Source organism: Salmo trutta, chromosome 10 (genome assembly GCF_901001165.1).
Source record: "Salmo trutta chromosome 10, fSalTru1.1, whole genome shotgun sequence".
NCBI lineage: Eukaryota > Metazoa > Chordata > Actinopteri > Salmoniformes > Salmonidae > Salmo > Salmo trutta.
In genome coordinates, this window is record NC_042966.1 from 18,949,513 (window position 1) to 18,976,624 (window position 27,112).

Genomic DNA, 27,112 nt, shown 5'->3' on the forward strand with positions numbered 1-27,112 from the left:
GTCTCTGTAACGGTAAGAAAACGAGAGAGAGCGAGAGCGCGAGAGAAAATCATATTTCCTTTCACAGTGAAACTCACTGATGGCATTCTCAATCAATGCAATTGACTCAAGCTATTCACCCTCAGCATAGTGTTAGCATCCGAAAGACCCACATTGATATTAGATTTGATGTGTGGGCAGCTGACAGGGGCTAATGCTAGCGCTACAAGTGGCTAACACCACAACAGGCTAACATTATGAGAGGCTAACACCACAACAGGCTAACATTATGAGAGACTAACACCACAACAGGCTAACATTATGAGAGACTAACACCACAACAGGCTAACATTATGAGAGGCTAACACTACAACATGCTAACATTATGAGAGGCTAACACTACACCAGGCTAATATTATGAGAGGCTAACACTACAACAGGCTAACACTACAACAGGCTAACATTATGAGAGGCTAACACTAAAGTCAAATAAACCCATTCCCCCTCTGGACTTCCTCCTTTCACTCTGATCTTACTGACCAACAGAATGTGGCCAAAAGTAGTGCACTATAATATAGTTTAACATGGCTTCAGGGAATAGGGTGTCCGACAGAGACAGAGAGTGTAAGGTTCAGACGATACAAATTGATCATTATTGACCTGCCGTTGTCTCATCAGCCTGTTCCCTCCCTGTTTATATCCATGTGTGGTGTCTGTGACAGTGGCAGGATTATGAGCTGCTCTTGCGGTACAGCGGTGTGATGGAGTGTCATTACGTTGCTACCATGCCGCTTTGACCCGCTGCAGATTGCACTCATTTCCCCTGGCCCTGCTTTCCTCTGTCTCTGACATTGTATGTGTGTGTGTGTGTGTGTGTGTGTGTGTGTGTGTGTGTGTGTGTGTGTGTGTGTGTGTGTGTGTGTGTGTGTGAACGCAGCATAATGGCTAGAATGAGGACGGTGGACCTTTCCACCTGGGACGTTATTACAGTATAACCGGAGGGTTTGGGTTGGGTATATTTGGCCGATTCATCCACAACCCAGACTGCTCTGACGCTAATGTGTGTTTACCACTGATACAGTACAGTGCAACACCAGGTTGGCTTTTGGAGAAACGGGAACTAGTAGCAGAGGAACGCAACAGCTGAATTTGTTGTTTTATTGTTAATTACCAAGATTGAAGTGCGGTTTATTTTCCCTGGCAGTGTTATTGAAGGTCAGGGACATTACTGTATTATGGGCTGTGTTCTTATAGGGCTATCATCTACCGTCAAAAACCGGAAACTTTCATGTTTTTTTGGATGATTTTAGGCCTGGGTCACTTGTTATATGAATTGTATCATTCATTAAGTCATTCATCAACATGGAAACATAACTTTCAACCAACACTCTCTAAAGGCTGAAACAGCCCACCCTGGTCTACCGGTAATTACAACTCACCTTCAGTACAAAGTTATCCTCAGCCTGTAATTTAAGGTCCAACACAGACTGCTTGACATGCTTCTCAAACTCCAGGTCTCTCTTCCTGGGGACGTCCAGAGCAGGGAACAGGTCTCCGATAAGCCCCATGAACACTGGCATGTCATCCGTCACGATCTTAGGGATGTTGAAGTCTCTCAGAGCCCGCATGAGGACCTGGTCCTCAGGCCGATCTGGGTCACCCCGCTTCAGAGAGCCAGCCACCACCAGGACAGACTTGATGGCCCTCAACCCCCAGTCATAGTGGTCCTGGAGACCAGGGAGAGATGGAACATTAATATTTAAGGGGCATTTTCCTTTTCCAAGAATGACAAAGATGTGTAATGGAAGGGATAGAAATGTAATGGAAGGGATAGAAATGGTTGTACAAAAAGTTTCCGAAAGTGCTTGTTTACTAGACAGTCTTTGTTGTTTTGAAATGCCAAACATGATTGTGTCCTTTTTTTCTGGTTTCAGCTGAAACCAGAAAAATTGTCAAAATGGTCAAACAATATAAACATGTTTTGTACTTTTTACCCTTTTTCGTGATATCCAAATGGTAGTTACAATCTTGTCCCATTGCTGCAACTCTCGTACAGACTCAGGAGAGGTGAAGGTTGAGAGCCATGAATCCTCCGAAACACAACCCTGCTTCTTGACACACTACTCACTTAACCCAGAAGCCAGCCGCACCAATGTGTCGGACAAAACACCGTACAGTGTGCATGCGCCCAGCCCGCCACAAGGAGTCGCTATGAGCGCAATGGAACAAGGACATCCAGGCCAGCCAAACTGTCTCCTAACCCGAAATGACGCTGGGCCAATTGTGCATCGCCTCATGGGTCTCCCGGTCACGGCCGGTTGCGACACAGCCTGGGAACGAACCAGGGTCTGTAGTGATGCCTCTAGCACTGCGATGCAGTGCCTTAGACCACTGCGCCACTCAGGAGGCCCAAACAAGATATTCTAACACGTTAACCTATACATATATCTTTGTTACACACAAGTTTGTACAAAGCAAGTTATTTCATATTATAAACTGGGTGGTTCGAGCCCTGAATGCTGATTGGCTGACAGCGGGTATGAAAAAACATGTATTTGTGCTGCTCCAATTTCATTGATAACCAGTTTATAATAGCAATAAGGCACCTCGTGGGGTTTGTGATATATGGCTAATATACCATAGCTAAGGGCTGTATCCAGGCACTCCCCGTTGCGTCGTGCAAAATAACATCCCTTAGCCGTGATATATTGGCCATATACCACACCCCCTCATTCCTTATTGCTTAAATAGAGCCCTGAGTACCAGGCCATTAGCGACCTGATGATCGTACTACTAATGCATGTCCAGAGTGCATAACAAGAGATTGCCATGACTCAACAGTCACATCGAATTTTACCTCGGACATGAGTCATGACTGCCGGTGTGGTGGTAATACAGTCACAGCAACAGCCCTACTCTATGCTGAGTGTCAAATACATGTTCTGTAACACTCATTGCCACGCACCACATACAGGCCATGCAGAGTATCAAATGTAATGTTCATCCACTTCCTGTTTCAGATCTGGAATATCAGATTCTGTATGGAGCTGTAGTTCTTCTCTATATCGAGCCATTTTATAGTAATAATCATCATGGACATAATGGAGCTAGCCTAGCCTAGTCCCAGATCTGTTTGTGCTGTCTTGCCAACTCCTACTGTATGGTCATTGTCTTGCCACAATGACCATGTGTGTTGGCAAGCCAGCACAAACAGACAAGGGACCAGGCTGTAATGGAGCTAGTGCATAAGATCAGGGATCTGAAGCATACTGTACCTGTTTGGAAAGCAGCTCTTTGCAGAGTGTGTAGAGGGTGATGAACTTCCTTGCCAGGACTCTGGCATCGAGGAAACCTTCAGCGACCAACATGATCTCACAGATCAATTCAAAGTCTGGTACTACCATGGCACAAGGCCTACAGAGAGGGAGGGGGGTATAGAGGGAAAGAGAGAAGGAAGGAGGGAGAGAGTAAGATTTAGTTCAGAGGGCTGACACAGTCATGTAGCTTCCAGTCAACCCTGGTACAAATCCCGTCGGGGACATTCAGTTCACCAAGAGTACTACATGTAACTGTGGGACTGAAATATATTCATTGTCGTTTGTCAGCTTTTCTTCCGTTAACAATATCATAAACATCCCACGGTGAATGCCTTGAAAGGGGTAATTCATCTTTCTTTTTCCATCAGTCTCATCATTTCATTGTTTAAAAAATGACATTATAGCATTTTAAAAACAAGGAAACACTTTTGTGCATGTTCCGTGTGTTACCTAAACAGGGCCTTGAGATTCTCAGGTAGTTCGGTCCTGCCAGCGTAGCCTGGGTTCATAGTGATGAAGATACCTACAGAGGGGAAAAGATTCACCTCCTCGCCCATGAAGTTAAACCTCTGCTTCTTGTCTCGGATGGCGTCCTGGATGCTCTTCACCTGGACAGGACAGATATATAGATATACAGAGATATATAGAGATATAAGACAGTCAAGAACTAAACTCAGCAAAAAAAAGAAACGTCCCTTTTTCAGGACCCTGTCTTTCAAAGATAAATCGTAAAAATCCAAATAACTTCACAGATCTTCATTGTAATGGGTTTAAACACTGTTTCCCATGCTTGTTCAATGAACCATAAACAATTAATGAACATGCACCTGTGGAACGGTCATTAAAACACTAACAGTTTACAGACAGTAGGCAATTAAGGTCACAGTTATGAAAACTTAGGACACTAAAGAGGCCTTTCTACTGACTCTGAATAACACCAAAAGAAAGATGCCCAGGGTCCCTGCTCATCTGCGTGAACGTGCCTTAGGCATGCTGCAAGGAGGCATGAGGACTACAGATGTAGCCAGGGCAATAAATTGCCATGTCCGTACTGTGAGATGCCTAAGACAGCGCTAGAGGGAGACAGGACGAACAGCTGATCGTCCTCGCAGTGGCAGACCACGTGTAACAACACCTGCACAGGATCAGTACATCCGAACATCACACCTGCGGGACAGGTACAGGATGGCAACAACAACTGCCAGAATTACACCAGGAACGCACAATCCCTCCATCAGTGCTCAGACTGTCCGCAATAGGCTGAGAGAGGCTGGACTGAGGGCTTGTAGGCCTCTTGTAAGGCAGGTCCTCACCAGACATCACTGGCAACAACATCGCCTATGGGCACAAACACACCATTGTTGGACCAGACAGGACTGGCAAAAAGTGCTCTTCACTGACGAGTCGCGGTTTGGTCTCACCAGGGGTGATGGTCGGATTTGCGTTTATCGTCGAAGGAATGAGCGTTACACCGAGGCCTGTACTCTGGAGCGGGATCGATTTGGAGGTGGAGGGTCTGGGGCGGTGTGTCACAGCATCATCGGACTGAACTTGTTGTCATTGCAGGCAATCTCAATGCTGTGCGTTACAGGGAAGACATCCTCCTCCCACATGTGGTACCCTTCCTGCAGGCTCATCCTGACATGACCCTGCAGCATGACAATGCCACTAGCCATAGTGCTCGTTCTGTGCGTGATATCCTGCAAGACAGGAATGTCAGTGTTCTGCCATGGCTAGCGAAGAGCCTGGATCTCAATCCCATTGAGCACGTCTGGGACCTGTTGGATCGGAGGGTGAGGGCTAGGGCCATTCCCCCCAGAAATGTCCGGGAACTTGCAGGTGCCTTGGTGGAAGAGTGGGGTAACATCTCACAGCAAGAACTGGCAAATCTGGTGCAGTCCATGAGGAGGAGATGCACTGCAGTACTTAATGCAGCTGGTGGCCACACCACTTTTGATTTTGACCCCCCCCTTTGTTCAGGGACACATTATTTCATTTCCGTTAGTCTCATGTCTGTGGAACTTGTTCAGTTTATGTCTCATTTGTTGAATCTTGTTATGTTCATACACATATTTACACATGTTAAGTTTGCTGAAAATACACGCAGTTGACAGTGAGAGGATGTTTCTTTTTTTGCTGAGTTTAGAAAAATAGTTCCAAAAGGGTTCTGCGGATGTCCCCGTAGGTAGGTGATCTTGTAAGATACAACCACTCGTAATCAATCACCAAACAAAACAAAATGTAATGGTATTCACGCGGCAATGATATTTGCTATAAGCTAGCGTTTACTGAAATGATGAAACGGCAACACTAGTTCACCCTCATCATTTCACATATCCTACATCTCTCTCTGTGTGTGTGTGTGTGTGTGTGTGTCTAGGATGTGTACAGTAAGAATGAGATTAACTTTTCCGTGTCCTTGGCTGAACCCAAGATCTCAACTGTACAGGGTGTGGTAAAATAGATTAGTTTAGAAAATTCTGTGTTGACTCTGTGTATATGAAACAGCACTCCCATAATTATACACCCATTAGTCATTATTCATCATCCAGTCTGGTATTTTGCAGACAATTTCACCAGCAGACAGTTGTGTTGAGGAGAAGAGAGGGGCTGAATTTAGCTCATTTGTCTCCATTCAGCTGTGTCTGTGCTGCCTTCTGTTTCCCTGCCCTTTACCTAATGGAGAATTGATCCTGCCACCTGCGAACGCACTCACAAACTGCAGCAACGTTATGGCGCCTGCTCTCCCCTTAAACAGAATGGATTATTGTACACCTTCCTCTGACATTCGCTTATGGAGAAGACGGGTGGGTCGTATTCATTAAGCAAAGAACAGAAGAAAAACACACTGAGAAAAAGGGAGGGAGGCACTACCTGGACTTGTCCAATGAGAAACGCTAATTTTGCTGTTCCGTTGCAAAACAGTTTAAAATGTTTTCTGTGGCATGCTGTTATGAACACAACCTGGGTGAAGCGCAGAGGAAGGAGAAGAGGGTACTGGAGCGGGTGGGAGAGCGCCCCTCAGAACCATTTTATTGTTTTCTGCCAGTCTTATCCAAGGTCTTCTTCCTTTCATCCTTTCGAAGCATAGTTTGATTTATTATTCAATACGCCTGCTAACGCCCATCTATTGCTCTGTTCTGCCGCTTTACAATTTCAAAGTTCTCTCTCTCTCTCTCTCACTCTGACTTATTGAGAATGTTTCCTTTCATAGCTAGCTGCCGGGGAGAGGGCAGAGAAACTGGCTGTGCAGTGCTATACTGCCAGTCTGATGATGATGAAACCCTATCAGCATTATCTACTGCACATAATGTTATGATATGGGTTAAGGTAAGTGTTAGGACATAGACAAACACACTATCCAGGATACACTTTCATACTCCATCCCCCAGGGGGCAGCAGCAACCTTGTCCAAATGCTGAGTCTGGTTGATAAGCACATCAGGTGCTACCAATTAAGGTGATCGTCAGTGAGTGTTCCCAGTTTGCAAGCCGTGATGCTACTGGGGGATTGTTGGTTTTAATAACCTCTCTAGGACCGGCGGGACGAATTCGTCCCACCTACGTAACAGCCAGTTGAATCCTGTGGCGCGATTTTCAAATACCTTTGAAATGCTATTACTTCAATTTCTCAAACATATGACTATTTTACAGCTATTTAAAGACAAGACTCTCGTTAATCTAACCACACTGTCCGATTTCAAAAAGGCTTTACAACGAAAGCAAAACATTAGATTATGTCAGCAGAGTACCCAGCCAGAAATAATCAGACACCCATTTTTCAAGCTAGCATATAATGTCACAAAAACCCAGAAGACAGCTAAATGCAGCACTAACCTTTGATGATCTTCATCAGATGACACACCTAGGACATTATGTTATACAATACATGCATGTTTTGTTCAATCAAGTTCATATTTATATCAAAACCAGCTTTTTACATTAGCATGTGACGTTCAGAACTAGCATACCCCCCGCAAACTTCCGATGAATTTACTAACAATTTACTAAATTACTCACGATAAACGTTCACAAAAAGCATAACAATTATTTTAAGAATTATAGATACATTACTCCTCTATGCACTCGATATGTCCGATTTTAAAATAGCTTTTCGGTGAAAGCACATTTTGCAATATTCTAAGTAGATAGCCCGGCATCACAGGGCTAGCTATTTAGACACCCACCAAGTTTAGCCTTCACCAAAGTCAGATTTTCTATTAGAAAAGTTTGATTACCTTTCCTGTTCTTCGTCAGAATGCACTCCCAGGACTTCTACTTCAATAACAAATGTAGGTTTGGTCCAAAATAATCCATAGTTATGTTCCAACAGCAACGTTTTGTTCGTGCGTTCTAGACACTATCCCAATGGTAAATAACGGTCGTGCGCACGGCGCATTTCGTGACAAAAGATTTCTAAATATTTCATTACCATACTTCGAAGCATGTCAACCGCTGTTTAAAATCAATTTTTATGCCATTTTTCTCGTAAAAAAAGCGATAATATTCCGACCGGGAATCTGCAATTAGGTAAACAGCCGAAAGAAAATATATCACTGGGTCGACTCGGGCACGAGCCTAAGCCCTTTGTCCTCTGATGGGCCACTTGGCAAAGGCGATAATGTGTTTCAGCCAGAGGCTGCCTCGTCATCGTTCAGGTTTTTCCCGGGCTCTGAGAGCCTATTGGAGCCGTAGGAAGTGTCACGTTACAGCTAAGATCCTGACTCTTCAATAAACAGAAGCAAGAACAACAACACCTTGTCAGACAGGCCACTTCCTGCATGAAACCTTCTCAGGTTTTTGCCTGCCAAATGAGTTCTGTTATACTCACAGACACCATTCAAACAGTTTTAGAAACTTTAGGGTGTTTTCTATCCAAAGCCAATAATTATATGCATATTCTAGTTACTGGGCAGGAGTAGTAACCAGATTAAATCGGGTACGTTTTTTATCCGGCCGTGTCAATACTGCCCCCTAGCCCTAACAAGTTTTAAGAGTCTTTTTTTCACCTAGGTGAGATTGATGTCTCCCTGGGCACATGTATCCATCACATCCTCAAATGCTGATTTGTCACATAAATGCACACATTCATTTAAGTTGCAGGTCATGTAACTAGGCCTAGGACACCTAGACAAAGTGAGAGCAACAATACCCGTAGGCTAGTTATGAGTTTTGCAACAATACACATTACAATGATGACAAAATATGAACGTGTACTGTGCTAACTCAATGCAATCATGACTTATTAGTACTGTATACAGTAAGTTCCAAAAGTATTGTGCCCAATAGAAATGAATGGTAAATAATGTATTGTGCCCAATAGAAATGAATGGTAAATAATGTATTGTACAATTTAGCAGTCACTTTTATTGTAAACACATCTACATTCATGTGGATGCTACTATGATTATGGATAGTCCTGAATGAATCGTGAATAATGATGAGTGGGAAGGTTACAGACGCACAAACATCATACCCCCAAGACATGCTAACCTCTCACCATTACAACAACAGGGGAGGTTAGCATTTTGGAGGGGGTATGATATTTGTGCGTCTGTAACCTTCTCACTCATCCTTATTCACACTTCATTCAGGACTATCTGCAATAGAAGTGTTTAGAAACATATTATATTCTTCTTTACAGTACAGAGACAAAATAAAAAGGGTCACTGTGCCAATACCTTTGGAGCGCACTGTATGATTAGCCCAGGGACATGCTTACCTGCACAGCGACCACAGACAGCACCTCCACAGAGATCCTGTTAAATTCATCAAAGCAGCCCCACGCTCCTGTCTGGGCCAGGCCTTTATAGATGTTGCCACACGACTGCAGGAAGGGTCAGAGAGAGATAGAGAGAGAAGAGAGAGAGAAGAGAGAAAGAGATGTGTTCTATACAGAGTAAAATTGAAGGTAAGAACGACAACAGACATTTGAGATTTACCACAAAAGCAAGGGCCTAACCTTTCTTGCCTAAACGGGTGACATTTTGTTGCCGTCTGTCTATTCCAATATGAAAAAGGTTAAATGCCAACGCACACCATCAGTTTTCTCCACAGACACAGAACCCAAACTTCTGTGCAGGTGAAACAGCCTCCTGAGATTCACTAGACAGGAGAGAGGTAGGATCCAAGTCTCTCCTCTCTATTATAGGGCAGTGCCCTGATACTAACCAAGCCTGACTGTGTGTGTCGCTTGGTTGTATGACTACACCACCGCTGCATCTCCTGGTGCATATTAGCACTTCTCTCTGACACATCAATGCAGTGTGTGTGTGTGTGTGTGTGTGTGTAGAGTGGGAAGGGCAATAATAATTCTCCTGTCTAGGCAGGCAGCAACAAGCTGTATGAAGAGATTGTGCCTGCGTCTCTATTGACCACTCTATATGCAGTGAGTGTGAGTGTGTGTGCGTGTGTGTGTGTGTGCGCGTGTGCGTGTGTGTTGAAGCAGGAACACTGAGAAGGGCGTCTGACACCACTTAACAGCAAAATAAATGCATCCATCAGGTTGAACTGTTATGTTCTTCCTTCAAGGACAGAGGGAGAGAGAGGAGGAGAAGACAGAAAGAGAGAGACAGGGAGCTCTCTTTACCCTCCTCTCCCCTCCATCTCCGTGTCAGATATCCACACCGAGTAGAGTTGGAGAAGCAGGACTTAGATCAGGGATGGGCAACTGGCGGCCCGCCCCCCTTTTGAAGGCCCTCGGATTAATCCCCCCCGCGCCAAAAAACCCAGTCGGGGTCTCAACTTACTGTTGAGAGTTAGAATAGTAGACTACACAAGGTGCAATTTCGAAATGTGGTTGTGCATCAGCAGTTTTACTCTCGTTATGTCAGTCACTGATAGTCAATTAGCCCATGTCAGCTAACTTTTTTTAGATTGCTAAATTAGTTCAGCGGCCAGCTATCCAAACTTGTTATCATGGTCGAATTATCGTCCGGGGGGCACCCATTGATTTTGTTAGTCAGTCTCACTCAGATATATTAAAAACTGCAAACATTTCTCTCCACCCTATGACAAGATGTGTAGAATTGCAGGAAATTAGCTGTAAAACAGCACATTTTCCTCACCACTTCATGAATTTTTTTTTAGAATTGCAGCAAACTTACTTTAAATAGCAACATTTGCTCTACACTCCGTGGCAAAATGTGTAGAATTGCACAAAATGAACTCTAAAAAAGTGTTTTAAATGTTCTCTGCTGTCAAGAGTGGGGCCACTAAGATGTTTTGCCCACAACGTGGGAGGTATGGATGTGGGTACGCAGACCCGTGAGCAACTGCGGGCCCTCATGATGAGTTGTTTTTTTGTGGCCCCCACCCCCATCAAAAGTTGCCCATCCCTGACTTAGATGATTCATAGCCTGTCTGCAGAAGGAGTGGGAGCCCACCTTGTAGTCCATCTGCTCGGAGCAGTTGAATACATAGACCATGATGCCAAGGGCTCGGCCCAGATCCTTGGTGGTCTCTGTCTTGCCAGTGCCTGCTGGGCCTGCTGGAGCACCACTCATAGTCAGGTGGAGGGACTGGGTAAGAGTGATGTAGCACCTGGGAAACACACGCACACACACACACACACACACACACACACACACACACACACACACACACACACACACACACATTCTTAGTAATAATAACTTCACTTCATAGGCTGATTAACTCAAGTCAAATAACAAGCAGGCATTTAAATGCAACAATAATCTGCATGTTTAAATAGCACACTAAGGTGTTTAGGAGGCCTGATAGAGACGATCAAATCTGAAATTGATCATCAATATAAATGCATTGTTTCGCCTCTGAAATCAATGTGGTAATCATTTCAGCAAGCACAGGGTAAATAGACAATATACTGTGAGAGAGAGAGAGAGAGAGAGAGAGAGAGAGAGAGAGAGAGAGAGAGAGAGAGAGAGAGAGAGAGAGAGAGAGAGAGAGAGAGCGAGAGAGAGAGAGAGAGAGAGAGAGAGAGAGAGTGTGTGTTAAAGAGATATGCAAGCTACCGGAAGACAAACGATCCAATCTGTGTCATCCAGAGACTGTTGCCAACGTTTTTATAGTCATTTTGGAAATATGGCCATATATCTCACAATCAACTGTCTGGGTGGCTACACACCTGCCTGTTCTGAATACCTAAAATGCCTAAACACAGTTCTCAGAAGGGGCTGAAACACTTTAAGTATTGTGTATGTATGATTACATCATTGTTTTTCTACCAGGGGGATGCCATCACAATCCTTAATAAACACCACTTCCAGAATGATGTGATTGAAATCCAAACACACCTGAAACCTGAAATCAAACTGTTTAAGTTGGCCAGTAGCCATCTGTGAATGAATGACAACTTTATATCAAACTTTCCCTGACTCCAGTATAGCTGAATGACAGAGGGTCAGTGGTCAGAAGTTTGACAGGCAGAGATAACGAGATAGAGCACAGTCTCTGGCCATATGCTGCCTCTACGAGCACATGGCCGCTGATCAGTGATCCAGCCTTCAAACACCATTGTCTTTGTGGTGCTTTGTTCTGGCTTCAAAGGGAATAGGCTAATGGTCAGTTCCACAGCCACAGCACAGTTTGCCAGAGGACTACAGAAACAGGTCATAAATCCACTTTTTATATTCAGACTTTATCTGTGATGTTTCCCACAATAATGTAGTAACCCAGTTCAAGCTGCAATTGCTTGTATGAAAGGTGCTAAACAACAAAACATTTTTCTTATGATTCTTTTTTTCCCCCAAGAGAATAAGTTGCAGATAGAAATGGCATGAATAGAACTGACATGATTCCTTAGAATCAGAGAGGCATGTTTGTTCTATATAATACATTTCTATTGGAATGTTGGCCAATGTGTCAGTCCTCTGGCCCTGGTACCCGCTTGTCCCTACATATGAGAAGCTAACCACAATAACAATCCCAGGCCCCCGTCCCCGCAGGAAGCCTTTTGCCTTTTGGTAGGCCGTCATTGTAAATAAGAATTTGTTCTTAACTGACTTGCCTAAAAAAACGATTAGCCACAATAGTGAATTTGCGGTTCACCTTCAAAATAAAAGTTCCTCATTGAAAGTGATGCTAATGGATAAAAACAGTGGAATCGTGCCATATTTGGACTAGATAATGCTAAACAAGTTTGGAATCCAACAGTAGGTGTATTAGACTGCATAACTGCATTAAGAGCATACTTATATGCATTTTCAAAGTTTGAAAAAGTGAATCACTATAACATAAGCATGCATAAATTATAAGCATGCATAAAAAGTATTTACAGAAATGATGAACCCAAAAATCGATTAGAAAATAATGATTTTTATTGTTAGACGTGACTCTAAACCTATAATGTTAGCCATCTAACTAGCTAGCTAGAGCGGCTAGCTAGCTAATCTCTTACATGTACAGTACCAGTCAAAAGTTTGGACACAACTGTACTCATTCAAGAGTTTTTCTTGATTTTGACTATTTTCTACATTGTAGAATAATAGTGAAGACATCAAAACTATGAAATAACACGTATGGAATCATGTAGTAACCAAAAAAGTGTTAAACAAAATCAAAACATATTTTATATTTTAGATTCATCAAAGTAGCCACCCTGCCCACAGCCGACCTGACCCACAACCGTACCTGTCAGTCAGAGGGGTTATGACAAGTCGTGGTGTGTTGCCCAGGTACTCGTATGAATAGAGGAACTGGGCGTCACAGATGTTGGCGAAGCAGTGTCTCTCCTTCTCATCCCAGCGATGACGTAGCTGAGACAACCATAGGAACGCCTGAGAGTTCTCCACCTGGCGATGGGGGAATGAGGGAATGGAGAGAGAGAGAGGGAATTGGAAGAAGACGAAAAACAGGGATGAGTAAAAAAACAAACATCCAAAACACTTTCTGTCTTCGTTAAAGTTGCAAAGCTTTTTTAAAGCCTTTATCATTATGTTAATTTCAGAATTGAGAAAAGGTTGAAAACAAACTAAAACTGATACCTTCTGAGTGATGATCTTAGCGACCACGTCCCTCGCATGGACGTCTATGGTGCAGATGGTCATGACCTTCTGGCGGTCGCCCGGCGACAGCTGTCCAATCAGCATGGAGATTAGTGTGTTGAGCTGGGCGACCTGCTTCCTGTTATATTCCTTCATGGCGTTCTCATATCCCTCCTCCAGACGGGAGAAGGCCATGCCCACGTCTGACGTCCACCAGATCTGAGTACACGTCAGGGCCACCTAGAGGGCGATATACACATTAGAAGTTAGAGGTCAAAGGTCAGAGGAAGACAGACGTTCGAGTTACAGAGCTGAGTGCACGACACAGATCGATAAAAAGACACAGGTCATGGCAGGTGTGGTCAACCCTCCTCCTGGAGAGCTATTTGGTGTGCAGGCTTTTGTGACAGCCCTGCTCTAACAAACCTTCTAATTCTAATGTAATACAGTATTACCTGAGCGGGGTAGTCAAACAGCCACTGTTCTCTGGGTTTGTCCTCATAGCCCATCACTGCCTCTGTCATCTCATGACGCACTGTTGACCGCATGGTTTCCAGAACACGGTTCAACCACATCTCCACCTGAAGACAACCCCACAGGTAATGATGACATAGAACACAGTGCAATCACACCTCCCCCTGAAGGCAACCACACACATAATGATGACATACTACACATCCATACTATTAATATGTTTGTCATTTTAGAACCGAGGGGCATCAGACAACATGAATATACACAACTGGCTTTTCATTCAAATGAAGGGGACTAATAGGAAACTAATACATTTGATTTACATGCTTTGATACTTCACAGATTGGACTGAGAACATCTGACAAATGCTAACATCGTCAAATCCCTGTCCCCCATAATAGTGTTACCTGTCCGGTGCAGTCGCAGGGCTGATTAAAGGAGACATACTCCTCCTCCCGACTGAACATGCCCAGGCCTGTCTTAGTAGGGTTCCCCTCCGTGTCAGTCTCAAACTGCATCTTAGCTGTGTTGTCAAACAGCTTGGATAGATGTCTCTGGACCTAGGGACGGAGCAGGACGAGTAGGGACTAATGTCAGGAAAAGTAAGGACCACGCTTTATTGACAGGTTTCAACAAACGTCGTTGTTCAACCATCCTTCAACACTGAAGAGAAGAGAATAATTTAGGCCTTTTTCTTATTCCCAGGATGAGGTGTAAAGACTCTGGCAAACTATGACCAACACTGCTCTCTTGTGGAGACTCAGAGTCCAACAGGTATGAGCAAAAAACTTGTCGGTATTCATTATTAGTGTAGTGATCTAGGATCAGGTCTCAAACTGTCAATATAATTGTATTCAATATGATCTAAAAGGCTAAACTGATCCTAGATAAGCACTCCTAATCTGAGAGGCTTTGTGGATACACCTAATGGGTATAGGTTTGTACCTGGAGTGGGTTGGTTCCATTGGACAGTATGTCCAGCATGTCAGCAGAGGAGATGAAGTAGAATCTGGGGAAGGCCAGACGCTTGGTGTCCAGATACTCAGCCAAGGCCTTCTCACACAGAGACAGTCTACACAAGGTTACACACAGTCATTATCAGTGAATTGTGTGAATATGTGCAAGTGTATAAATACATCCATGGGTAAGTTCTTACATTTGTATGTGTTGCCTTTTTCTATCGATTACACAATCATTCTCTTTCCTCTAACACGAATTTCAGTGCACTGTGAGAAGGAGAATCCCATCACACCACCACAGACTCCCTCTCCTTCCCCCACCTGCTCTGAATGTCCTCCAGTTTGCTGAACAGGCCTGCTTTATTGGTGGCCTCCACCACGTTGGGTGTTTCATGGGCTGCGTTCGCCAGCTCTTTGAAATCAGCATCAATCCCTTCAAAGCGTTTGGAGTCCTGAGGAGAGTTGCATTGTGGGAGCCCGGCCAGGGGATAGGAGTTCCCAGAGGACAATCACACAGAGAGATATTAACTACAAACATCTGGCTTTACGACTACCACTGGAACCGGAGGAATAGCATCATCATCAAGGTAATTAAGGAAATGTATAACTCTGATTTACAAAGTAGGCTGGTGTTTAGACTAATTATTTATTCATTAACATGCATGAAAGTGGTACAGACAGAGCCCTTATGAAGGATAAAAAACAAACTTGTGAAATGGGAGTGCACGTGTGCATGCATATGCGAGTGTGTGTGTGTGTGTGTGTGTGTCTTTGAGCATGTGTGTGCATGTGTGTGTGTGTGTGTGTGTGTGTGTGTGTGTGTGTGTGTGTGTGTGTGTGTGTGTGTGTGTGTGTGTGTGTGTGTGTGTCTGACCTCGGGCAGCTGTGAGCGGATGTCCTCAGAGCCTATGAAGATGCTCTCCAGATGGGTCCAGGTACGCTGCACCTCGAACCAGATGGATATCACTCCGTCCGCCACTGATAACTTCCGTTGCCACAATGACACCTCCTCCAGGAAGTGGGCGATGTACTTGGAGGACATGAGGTTCTGCAGCTGGACCTGATTGTCCTCCAGGGTTTCAATCAGGTCCTCGTCCGAGCGCAGCAAGGGCACCTGGGTACGGTGGTGAGGCTCGTACTGGAACTGCATACCTGGAGCAATCAATCAGTCAATCAACCAAACCAATCAGTCAGTCAATCAACCAAACCAATCAGTCAGTCGGTCAATCAATCAAACCAATCAATCAGTCAATCAACCAAACCAATCAGTCAGTCAATCAACCAAACCAATCAGTCAGTCAATCAATCAAACCAATCAGTCAGTGAATCAACCAAACCAATCAATCAGTCAATCAACCAAGCCAATCAGTCAGTCAATCAACCAAACCAGTCAGTCAGTTAATCAATCAAACTAATCAGTCAGTCAATCAATCAATCAAACCAAACAGTCAGTGAATCAACCAAACCAATCAATCAGTCAATCAACCAAGCCAATCAGTCAGTCAATCAACCAAACCAGTCAGTCAGTCAATCAATCAAACCAATCAGTCAGTCAATCAATCAAACCAATCAATCAGTCAATCAACCAAACCAATCAGTCAGTCAGTCAGTCAATCAATCAAACCAATCAGTCAGTCAATCAATCAAACCAATCAGTCAGTCAATCAATCAAACCAATCAGTCAGTCAATTAACCAAACCAAGCAGTCAATCAATCAACCAAACCAATCAGTCAGTCAGTCAATCAATCAAACCAATCAGTCAGTCAATCAATCAAACCAATCAGTCAGTCAATCAATCAAACCAATCAGTCAGTCAATCAACCAAACCAATCAGTCAGTCAATCAACCAAACCAATCAGTCAGTCAGTCAACCAAACCAATCAGTCAGTAAATCAACCAAACCAATCAGTCAACCAAACCAACCAGTCAGTCAATCAACCAAACCAATCAGTCAGTCAGTCAACCAAACCAATCAATCAGTCAATCAACCAAACCAATCAGTCAGTCAATCAACCAAACCAGTCAGTCAGTCGGTCAATCAATCAAACCAATCAATCAGTCAATCAACCAAACCAATCAGTCAGTCAATCAACCAAACCAATCAGTCAGTCAATCAATCAAACCAATCAGTCAGTGAATCAACCAAACCAATCAATCAGTCAATCAACCAAGCCAATCAGTCAGTCAATCAACCAAACCAGTCAGTCAGTTAATCAATCAAACTAATCAGTCAGTCAATCAATCAATCAAACCAAACAGTCAGTGAATCAACCAAACCAATCAATCAGTCAATCAACCAAGCCAATCAGTCAGTCAATCAACCAAACCAGTCAGTCAGTCAATCAATCAAACCAATCAGTCAGTCAATCAATCAAACCAATCAATCAGTCAATCAACCAAACCAATCAGTCAGTCAGTCAGTCAATCAATCAAACCAATCAGTCAGTCAATCAATCAAACCAATCAGTCAGTCAATCAATCAAACCAATCAGTCAGTCAATTAACCAAACCAAGCAGTCAATCAATCAACCAAACCAATCAGTCAGTCAGTCAATCAATCAAACCAATCAGTCAGTCAATCAATCAAACCAATCAGTCAGTCAATCAATCAAACCAATCAGTCAGTCAATCAACCAAACCAATCAGTCAGTCAATCAACCAAACCAATCAGTCAGTCAGTCAACCAAACCAATCAGTCAGTAAATCAACCAAACCAATCAGTCAACCAAACCAACCAGTCAGTCAATCAACCAAACCAATCAGTCAGTCAGTCAACCAAACCAATCAATCAGTCAATCAACCAAACCAATCAGTCAGTCAGTCAACCAAACCAATCAGTCAGTCAGTCAACCAAACCAATCAATCACAGATTAAACATGAAAAGTACAGGAGTCTGACAAAAGTCATAATTGAGCTCAGTTTAAGGGTATTCTATACTGTACCGGTCCATGTAGAGTTGAGTTCAGAGAGCACCTTCTCCATGCCCATCTCTTTGACAGCCTTGTCCACGATGCCCCTCACCTCCTCCTCAAAGTTGTGCAGGTTGAGCTGCAGCAGGTCCGCCAGTGTTGTCTCCTGGTCCATGGTGAAGCGCACCCCGGTGGCAGCCATTAGCTGGTGCCAGTGTCTGGCCCGTATGGCAGGGTTCTGAAGCTCTGCTACGGCCCTGAGGGAGGTCAGGAGGTTCTTAACCCTGCTGTCCAGACCTGAGAACGCCTCCCACGATCGCACCTAGGGAGTAGAAGGGTTTTTATGATACAATTCAGCATTAACCCCCAAAAACACTGTCGGGAGAGGTGAGTGTCAGGGAAAAGTAAGGCAGAGGCAAGGTGTGAGAAATGCATTTGGAAATGTACTTGTTCTTTTACAATGGGTTTTTCCTTTTTGATTGTGGCCAATGTAATATCTCACTTTCTCTCCCTCTCCTCTTCTCCCCTCTGCACTTATTTCTCCTCCACCTCCTCATCTCTCCCTCTCACCTCTTTATCTAATGCTCGGATGTCTTTATTGAAGCGTTTACACTCCAGCTCCATGTCCTCTACGTTGATGTCTCTCCATGGTGTGGTCCTCCAGGCAACCATAGTACTGTCTACTACAGCTATCATGTCCCACAGCTCCTTCAGCAGCCCCACCTCACGCCTGGGGAACCACAGGATATAACAATAAGTCAGTCAGTCAGACAGACAGTACATCAATCAAACAACTGTATTAATATAGTACTTTTCACAAAAACATTTGACACCGAGTGCTTTACAGTAACCCGGCCTGGATCTTCTAAGGGAAAACCGTAGAAGGACAAACTCTCTATGAAGGAAGAAACCTTGTGGGGAAAGAGTTTCGAAAAAGTGTAGTCCTGTCTCACCTGCACTGTCGTAGTTGTCTGTAATCAGAGACAGTCACCTCAAACAGGCTGGCAGACTCCACCAGCCCGGCCATCACAGCCTCCTTCTCCTGGATCTGTTTGTGGGATGCATTCAGCATGGCATACGGGTTCTCACTGTCAAACCTACAATAACACACAGAGGAACCACACAGCAAGGTTACTCCCTCAGCATCTGATATGCTTTCACATTGATACTAAGTTAACCTGACATTATAAATGTATTAACTACCAGGGAGAAAATCGATTTCAAAGCCCCTTGTGTAGAGGGTCTTGCTGACACACCTACATCATACCAGACTGAGCACCAGTCTGTTACCGTTTCAGCTGACTACTTTGTCAAGTCATGTTTGGTATGGAGGTTGGCTACCCAGGCCCGACACCACACACACAGTCAATTATCAACCCGGACATCCATGACATTAATGAGAAAATCATGTCACTACAGAGGAACAATTATGCGCATAATTCATTAAGTAATTAGACAGCATGATGGAGTGCCACTACCTGTGGGCAATTAGCATATGCAAAGATTCAATTATGCTTGCCTAATGTGTAAGCGTTGTGTCATTAACTGTTCACTGCACAATTATAGACTGATTGATGTAGAGGTGTGACAGGAAGGAACAACAACTTGTGATCTTTGCAATGGTGGCCCATGACGGAGAGAAACCTGTCTTGCTTGCGGAAGGGTTTAAACAATGTTTTTAGCTAGCCCCCTGGTTGGGGATGTGGAGCCATAACCACATTGCTTACACCTACAGTATCCAGCCCTTTAAGATCAAATAGGACACGTCCTGGGGTAGCAGCTATGGGACTGTTTAGGACTGAGGATTGAATGAGGACACAAGGGAGAGGACAACTTTACGTCAACGTAATTCAGCCTGTGTGTGCAGCCGCGCGTGTCACCTGAAGGGCCCGTTCTTCCTGAAGCTCTCTCTGAAGGTGTGTTGCTCCACGTCGAAGGAGGCACATTTCCTGCGTAGTCCGGCCACCTCGCTGGCCTGGAGTGGAGCCACCTGCTGTTTCACCACCACCGCCTGCTTCTTCACGTTGGTCCACTTCTCTGGAAGCTCCTACAGGGAGGGAGAAATAGACAAGTGTAAGGCAGAGGAAGGAGGGAGAGGGGGACAATGTGTGTTAAGTACTAGGAGGAAAGAGGGACAGAGACATTAGTCACTTTTCTGATAGCTTCTGGACAGAGAGAAAGGAGGAAGAGAGGGATGAGTATCGGGAGGAGGATGAGTACCACCAGAAGGAGCAAAGAGGGAGTGGGACAAAACAGAGGGATGAGTGCCAAAAGGAAGGACAGAAGGGGACAGAGAAATGAGAGGAGGAGGAAGGAGAGAGGTAGGAGTTTGATGGATTAACTTTGGACAAGGGTCACCTCTAGCTGTTTGTAGACCACGTCAGGCAGCTCCTGTTCATATGTCTTGAGCAGGGTAATGGTGTGTTGGAGCGGCTCAAACATGGCGTCCGTCCCACCCTGCCTCTCCTTCACGGCCAGCAGGTGACCCATGACCCCCACCAGGCCACCATAGTCGCCCTGCTCCACCCTGTGACCCAGCCCCTGCTCTGCTAGACTGATAAACTCCTCCAGGTCTAACAGGCTGGAGAGAGAGAGAGAGAGAGAGAGAGAGAGAGAGAGAGAGAGAGAGAGAGAGAGAGAGAGAGAGAGAGAGAGAGAGAGAGAGAGAGAGAGAGAGAGAGAGAGAGAGAGAGAGAGAGAGAGAGAGAGAGAGAGAGAGAGAGAGAGAGAGAGAGAGAGAGAGAGAGAGAGAGAGAGAGAGAGAGAGAGAGAGAGAGAGAGAGAGAGAGAGAGAGAGAGAGAGAGGAGAGAGAGAGAGAGAGAGAGAGAGAGAGAGAGAGAGAGAGAGAGAGAGGAGAGAGAGAGAGAGAGGAGAGAGAGAGAGAGAGAGAGAGAGAGAGAGAGAGAGAGAGAGAATGTTTAAAACAAGACAGGCAACATGAAGTAGAAGGATACTTTGACAGAGTGGTTTTTCTCCCCGGAATCCTCTGCTATCTGCCTAACAACCTGTGTGGGATATTGGTGGAGTCAGAGTCTGCCTACCTGTTTGTGACGTGGTCTATGAGGTGTTGTTTGAACATGAGGCTCCACTTCCTGACGATGTTGAGCAGGGCGCTCTTAAAGGCCCGTCCATCGACCCTCATCCACCCCTGGAACACACACACTGGCTCCAGACCCTGCACCTCCTCATGGATACGCTCGTATCTGGGGTTACACACACACACACACACACACACAGAGAGTCATCATTACATACACACTTGCACACACACACTCAAAAACCCACACTATTTATCTCCCTTACCCATCCACCTGCTCTCTAAACTGCTCCAGTGTAGGTGGGTTCTCTGGGACTCCATCCTCTGCATGAGCCTCTATCTCCTGACTGGTCAGCACGTGGCCGTACAGCAGGAACTGGCGCATAAACTCCTTCCTGTCGTCAACGTACAGGTATGCATAGCGCTCCAAAGAGTTACGGAACTCACAACACGTCGCCATGACGCCCTGCACACGTTCCATCAGCAGCTGGCGCATGTCCGCCAAATCAGCCATGTCTTCCATAACAGCCTGATAGTCGGCAGATTAGAATTATTTTATAGATGATAGATTATAGATACAATACACATTCTAGATTATGGGTTAAAGGGATACTGGGAGATTCTGGCAATTAAGCGTCAGACGAACTCGTGCATACCATTTTTATGTCTCTGTGTGCATACCTGTAGACTTCCAGTAATTGCGCTAACGCTAGTAAGTATTGGCTTGCGAAGCTACTGCTAACTTCCTTGATACTGCAGGCAGAGACATAAACATGGTAAAAAAAGAATCTCAGTGTCCCTTTTAGGGTGGATTATTGATCTCCGTCTGAATATTGATCTCCGTCTGAATATTAGACAAACTTGACATATAATAATAATACGGCATATTTCATGAGACCAACTTGTGTCTGAGCAGCATGAATATAAACAGCATGAATATAAACAGCATGAATATAAACAGCATGAATATAAACAGCATGAGTGTAAACTGTTTGACATAGATGTAAGGTTGCAAAATGTAGGTAACTTCCCCAAAATTCTCAGGTTTTCCAGAAATCCTGGTTATGTCATCCCGGGGAATTTGGGGAAAGTTATCTGAATTTTGCAACCATGGTAGTGATGTAGTACCTGGTAGTGTGGGACGCTGCTGTGCGCGGCCAGGCGTGGCACCAGAGAAGAAGTCCTGTAGATGTCATTGACCAGGCTCTCCACCAGGTCATAGAAGCCATCGGCAGCTCCGTACTCCAGCGAAGGGTTAAACACCATGTCAGGGACCCTCAGGTCCAGCTGGGCCTCAAACAGAGGGGCCACACCACCACGCTGGTCTGAAGGAGGGAAGAAGGGGTGTTTCACAAAAATGTGTGAATCTCGTACAAAGTGCACGTCTTCCATTCAGGAGGGCTCGCCAGACTGTTAGTCAAACCTAGGCTGAGGTGAATACACAAACAAATGTACTGATCATTCAAGCTGAACAGATCATTGCTCACCAGTGTTGTCGAGGAAGAACTTGAGGGAGCATTCGATGCTGTTGAAGAAGCCGTCTATGACCATGTCGTCTATGTACTCCACATAGGATCGCCACTCCTCAGAACCTGGGTCTGCTCTGAACAACTCCAGGTTACTCTGTCACAGAACGAAGACATTCACACTCAAAATCAAAGAGTAACATGTACACAGAACATGCACCTTTTATTTGTATAAAGAAATGAACACCTTTTAACCCTTTACATTCGTGGGGATTGGCCTATATGGATAGGGTTAAATTGAAATGTTTCTTACATAAGACATATGTCAAGCATATGCATAATCATAGTACCAATTGAAAGGGAAGAGAGTGGAGTTTATGGGAATATCATTAGATTAAAGTTGACACAAGACTGAATCCAAACATTACACTTGATTTTCTGTGCATTTTACATTTGCTGTACTTTTCACAGCATTTTACATTTGCTGTACTTTTCACAGCATTTGTTGATAACAACATCTGAAAATACTCTGGATACATTCAGTAACATGATAAAAAATATTCCTGGAAGACGTGGGGTAGGTGCAACATAAGACAGAACAATGACAAGGGTTTGAGTGAGAGGACTGACTGGTGTCTCCAAGTGGACACACACCTCTCCACAGTGTGCACAGTTCCTAAGCAATTTCAATGCACTTCTATGGGTCAGAAAATAGCTTTCGACTATAAGGTGCTTTTTTGATCTCTCCTAGCTGTGCCGATGAGGAACTACAGCAAGCACACTTGTAGTTGCTTTGTTTGGAACACAACTCCGCATCCCTGTTGTTGTTTACGCAGAAACAAACCCTTATATATCACTATTTGGGTCAGGTGGGCATCATTTGAAGGCCTGTTCTATTGCCAATATGACTGGTTAAGTTATAATATACGATCTTACAGTGTTCGGCTTTCACAAGGCAATTCGGAGAAACAGATCGTCATTTTGGTGAGCATAGAAAGGTGTCATTGAGTGCACACACGTGCGTGTTTCCGCTGTGAATTTTCTTCACAATAGACAAACGTAGGCTCACTCTGTTCAGAACAACCCAGGGTATGACCCTGTGTCATCTTGTAACTGTACATCAACCATAATGACCATAAAAGTTGACACTGCATATGACATGTTTTATGGTATGGAAATGTGAAGTACACATTTGGACTCGCGGGTGTTTGGCTTGCTTGTATGACATCAAAGCAGTATTAATTATAATCCACAACGTCTCATCTTTCAACATAAATTGAGTACTCTTAATTCACAGCATTTCCCTCACTCAGACAACAAAACATTTGCAAAAGTTGCCAAATTCTTAACTTTTGACTAACACATAACTCCTAATATGGTCAATAAAGTTCCCTGCAAAGCCAGAAGTGTTTATGACTTTCATGTTATTTGGCATAGTCACCTTCAGCAGGAAGTGTATCTTCTCTCCGGAAGAGCGTATTTGGGCGTAACACCTCTCCAGCCTGTCAGCCCTGTCGTCCAGGCTGAGCAGGGTGTCTCTCTTGCCCTCCCTTCGGTCATAGAGGGGGCTGGCCAGGGCCCTCATGCAGCCCTGGATCTCCTCCACGTGGTCCTTGGTCCTCTGGAGCCTCCTCTCCAGGTCACACACACACTCACGCACCTCCTGGATGTACTCCCAGATACCTGGTCACAAACAGGGGTAGAAAATGGACGTTAAAGGGCCATTACGGTTTCAAATCTACGTTTAATCTAAGTCATTTCAATGCACTTTAAAGGGACAAAAAAATAGCCCTCAACTATAAGGTGCGTTTTTGATCTCTCCTAGCTGTGCCGATGAGGAAGTACAGCAAGCACACTTGTAGTTGTTTTGTTTGGAACACAACTCTGCATCCCTGCCATTACACAATTATTGTTGTTGTTTACGCAGAAACGGACCATTATATATCACTATCTGGGTCAGGTGGGCATCATTTCAAAGCCTGTTCTATTGCCAACCTGACTAGTTAAGTTATAAAATACGATCTGGTTGGCATGTTCCATAAGAAATTATATATATATATACACACACACACATACTACACATACTACAAACTTCAAAAGTTTGGGGTCACTTAGAAATGTCCTTGTTTTTGAAAGAAAAGCACATTTTTTGTCCATTAAAATAACATCAACTTGATCAGAAATACAGTGTAGACATTGTTAATGTTGTAAATTACTATTGTAGCTGGAAACGGCTGATTTTTAATGGAATATCTACATAGGCATACAGGGGTCCATTATCAGCAACCATCACTCCTGTGTTCCAATGGCACGTTGTGTTAGCTAATCCTAGTTTATCATTTTAAAAGGCTAATTGATCATTAGAAAACCCTTTTGCAATTATGTAAGCACAGCTGAAAACTGTTGTTCTGATTAAAGAAGCAATAAAACTGGCCTTCTTGAGACTAGTTGAGTATCTGGAGCATCAGCATTTCTGGGTTCGATTACAGGCTCAAAATGACCAGAAACAAAGACCTTTCTTCTGAAACTCATCAGTCTATACTTGTTCTGAGAAATGAAGGCTATTCCATGCAAGAAATTGCCAAGAAACTGAAGATCTCGCACAATGCTGTGTACTACTCCCTTCACAGAACAGCGCAAACTGGCTCTAGCCAGAATAGAAAGAGGAGTGGGAGGCACCGGTGCACAACTGAGCAAGAGGACAAGTACATTAGAGTGTCTAGTCTGAGAAACAGACGCCTCACAAGTCCTCAACTGGCAGCTTCATTAAATAGTACCTGCAAAACACCAGTCTCAACGTCAACAGTGAAGAGGCAACTTTGGGATGCTGGCCTTCTAGGCAGAGTTCCTCTGTCCAGTGTCTGTGTTCTTTTGCCCATCTTAATCTTTTCTTTTTATTGGCCAGTCAGAGATATGGCTTTTTCTTTGCAACTCTGCCTAGAACGCCAGCATCCCGGAGTCGCCTCTTCACTGTTGACGTTGAGACTGTAGTCGTAAATGTACATTTTTTTTTTACATTTTAGTCATTCAGCAGAAGCTCTTATCCAGACCGAGTTATAGCAGTGAGTGGATATATTTTTTTCTTCTTTTTTTTGTACTGGTCTCCTGTGGGAATTGTCCAACTTCCCTGCTGTTGCAAGTGCCATGCTCTACCAACTGAGCCACACAGGCTTCTCTACCCTGTCCTTCAGGAAGCTGTGGGTCCTACAGTAGGCACCACCACAACCCTCCCTAACAACACTGTTTGAATCACACTGTATCAATCAATGATTGAAGCACTGTGGCTTAGTCATCTGTTCCAAACACATCTTCTCTCCTGGGGTCTCATGTCATGACATCGTCCCGGAACTGACCAGGATGGAGGGAACAACAGGAAAAAGGCATGTGAGGAGAATATATGACTCCTGCAGTGCCTGGTTACAGTAGAACAGTAGAGTACTGTAGCCAAGCCCAAGAGAAAAGGAAAATGTGGACTGTTTTTGCCCAAGTTGAAACATCAGGGCACCTTGGCTGTTCCAGTTGATGTCCTCCTCTGCCTCTCTGAGATGCGTGTCGATGTCTCTGAGCTGACCCTGGACCAGTGGGTGCTCCACCTCCAGAACCGTGCTCACCACCTTGTTGTATCTCCTCACAGTGAGCTCCAGGTTGGCTATGTACTGCCACAGCTGACCCCTGCTAGTGTACATCTGCTCTGCAGTGTCCGGGATGGACTCTGTCTGCCTGGCCTTCAGGTACTTCACCTCTCTCAGGACTGAGACCAGCTGGGGGGAGGGAGAGGGGCGAGGTGGGGTTGCAGGGGGAGGAGGTAGGAGGAAGAGAAAGAGAGAGAGGTAGAGGGGGAGAGCAAAAATAACAAGTTCGCTGTAGCAACAATGTAATTTACAGTAATTTTGAATACAATTTTCCCCTAGCAGTACCTGTGGGTTGAAACTGACGGAGTTACGTTTATAGTACCTGTGGGTTGAAATTGACAGAGATGAGGCGGGTAGCTGGGTCTCGGCTGATGAGGGGAAGGTTGAGATTGTACTGGGACTTCTCTCCCACCGTCTCAGTCCATACATCAAACAGCTGACGGGAGTAACTGAGGGAGGTAGTTGGTTAACAAAGCTAGTTAGTTTAACTCAACTCTGGACCTCGAAACCAGTTCCACTGCTTTTTTTCATTGTTCCTTATCTAATCAGGGACTGATTTAGACCTGGGACACCGGGTGAAGGCAATGAATTATCAAGTAGAACAGAAAACCAGCAGGCTCTGGACCTCGTAGGGTAAGAGTTGAATACCCCTGGTTTAGAGAATTAGTTGGTTGAGATTTATTGTAGCCCCGGACAAAAACACCCGATTCAACTTGTCAAGGGCTTGATGATTAGTTGGAAAGTAGAATCAGGTGTGCTTGTCCACAATAAAAATGTATACTGTTGGGAGTACTAGAGGACAGGAGTTGGGAAAAACTGGTTTGGAGAGTAAGTTAGTTGATCAATTAAGAAAACAAGCAACATATTCCTATTACACCGTTTCTGCTAAACAAGCTACTGCAGATTTCAATAAACTGTAATAACAGACATTTGTTTCTCTAATGAGCCACTGTATTAAAAAAAAAGATTGATCTTCAGTATCAAACAGAAACATGCAGCGAAAGCGACTAAACCAAAATGAGGATTGAGAACAACACAGACATATCAAATCAAAATGTATTGGTCACGTACATGGATTTGCAGATGTTATCGCAGGGGCAGCGAAATGCTTGTGTTTTTAGCTCCAACAGTACAGTAATACCTAACAATAAAACAATTGTAAAAATATACAATACACACATAATCCAGAAAACTAAGAAATTAAGAAATATCAGAACGAGCATTGTCAGAGACCGGAATATATACTGCTCAAAGAAATAAAGGGAACACTTAAACAACACATCCTAGATCTGAATGAAATAAATAATCTTATTAAATACTTTTTTCTTTAAATAGTTGAATGTGCTGACAACAAAATCACACAAAAATAATCA

The 27,112-nt window shown here is 44.2% G+C and overlaps 1 protein-coding gene across 2 annotated transcripts in view; it reads right to left on the reverse strand.

Moving 5' to 3' along the window:
- The window catches only part of dnah9 (dynein, axonemal, heavy chain 9), a 126,193-nt gene that overhangs the window by 88,287 nt on the left and 10,794 nt on the right, over positions 1–27,112 (reverse strand). The window contains exons 12-35 of one of the 2 annotated variants that reach the window (XM_029764754.1): positions 26,062–26,188; positions 25,613–25,868; positions 23,549–23,790; positions 22,129–22,264; positions 21,770–21,966; positions 20,908–21,170; positions 20,646–20,807; positions 19,962–20,184; positions 19,484–19,650; positions 18,557–18,700; positions 18,174–18,333; positions 17,637–17,925; positions 15,568–15,845; positions 15,015–15,145; positions 14,680–14,806; positions 14,142–14,294; positions 13,716–13,841; positions 13,261–13,500; positions 12,908–13,068; positions 10,681–10,837; positions 9,018–9,122; positions 3,747–3,904; positions 3,255–3,393; positions 1,419–1,706 (exon numbers count right to left, since the gene is read on the reverse strand). In XM_029764754.1, coding sequence (XP_029620614.1) covers positions 1,419–1,706; positions 3,255–3,393; positions 3,747–3,904; positions 9,018–9,122; positions 10,681–10,837; positions 12,908–13,068; positions 13,261–13,500; positions 13,716–13,841; positions 14,142–14,294; positions 14,680–14,806; positions 15,015–15,145; positions 15,568–15,845; positions 17,637–17,925; positions 18,174–18,333; positions 18,557–18,700; positions 19,484–19,650; positions 19,962–20,184; positions 20,646–20,807; positions 20,908–21,170; positions 21,770–21,966; positions 22,129–22,264; positions 23,549–23,790; positions 25,613–25,868; positions 26,062–26,188 — 4,429 coding nt within the window. Of the gene's footprint in view, positions 1–1,418; positions 1,707–3,254; positions 3,394–3,746; positions 3,905–9,017; positions 9,123–10,680; positions 10,838–12,907; positions 13,069–13,260; positions 13,501–13,715; positions 13,842–14,141; positions 14,295–14,679; positions 14,807–15,014; positions 15,146–15,567; positions 15,846–17,636; positions 17,926–18,173; positions 18,334–18,556; positions 18,701–19,483; positions 19,651–19,961; positions 20,185–20,645; positions 20,808–20,907; positions 21,171–21,769; positions 21,967–22,128; positions 22,265–23,548; positions 23,791–25,612; positions 25,869–26,061; positions 26,189–27,112 lie in introns of those variants that run through there. The other variant, XM_029764755.1, reaches the window with a different exon arrangement.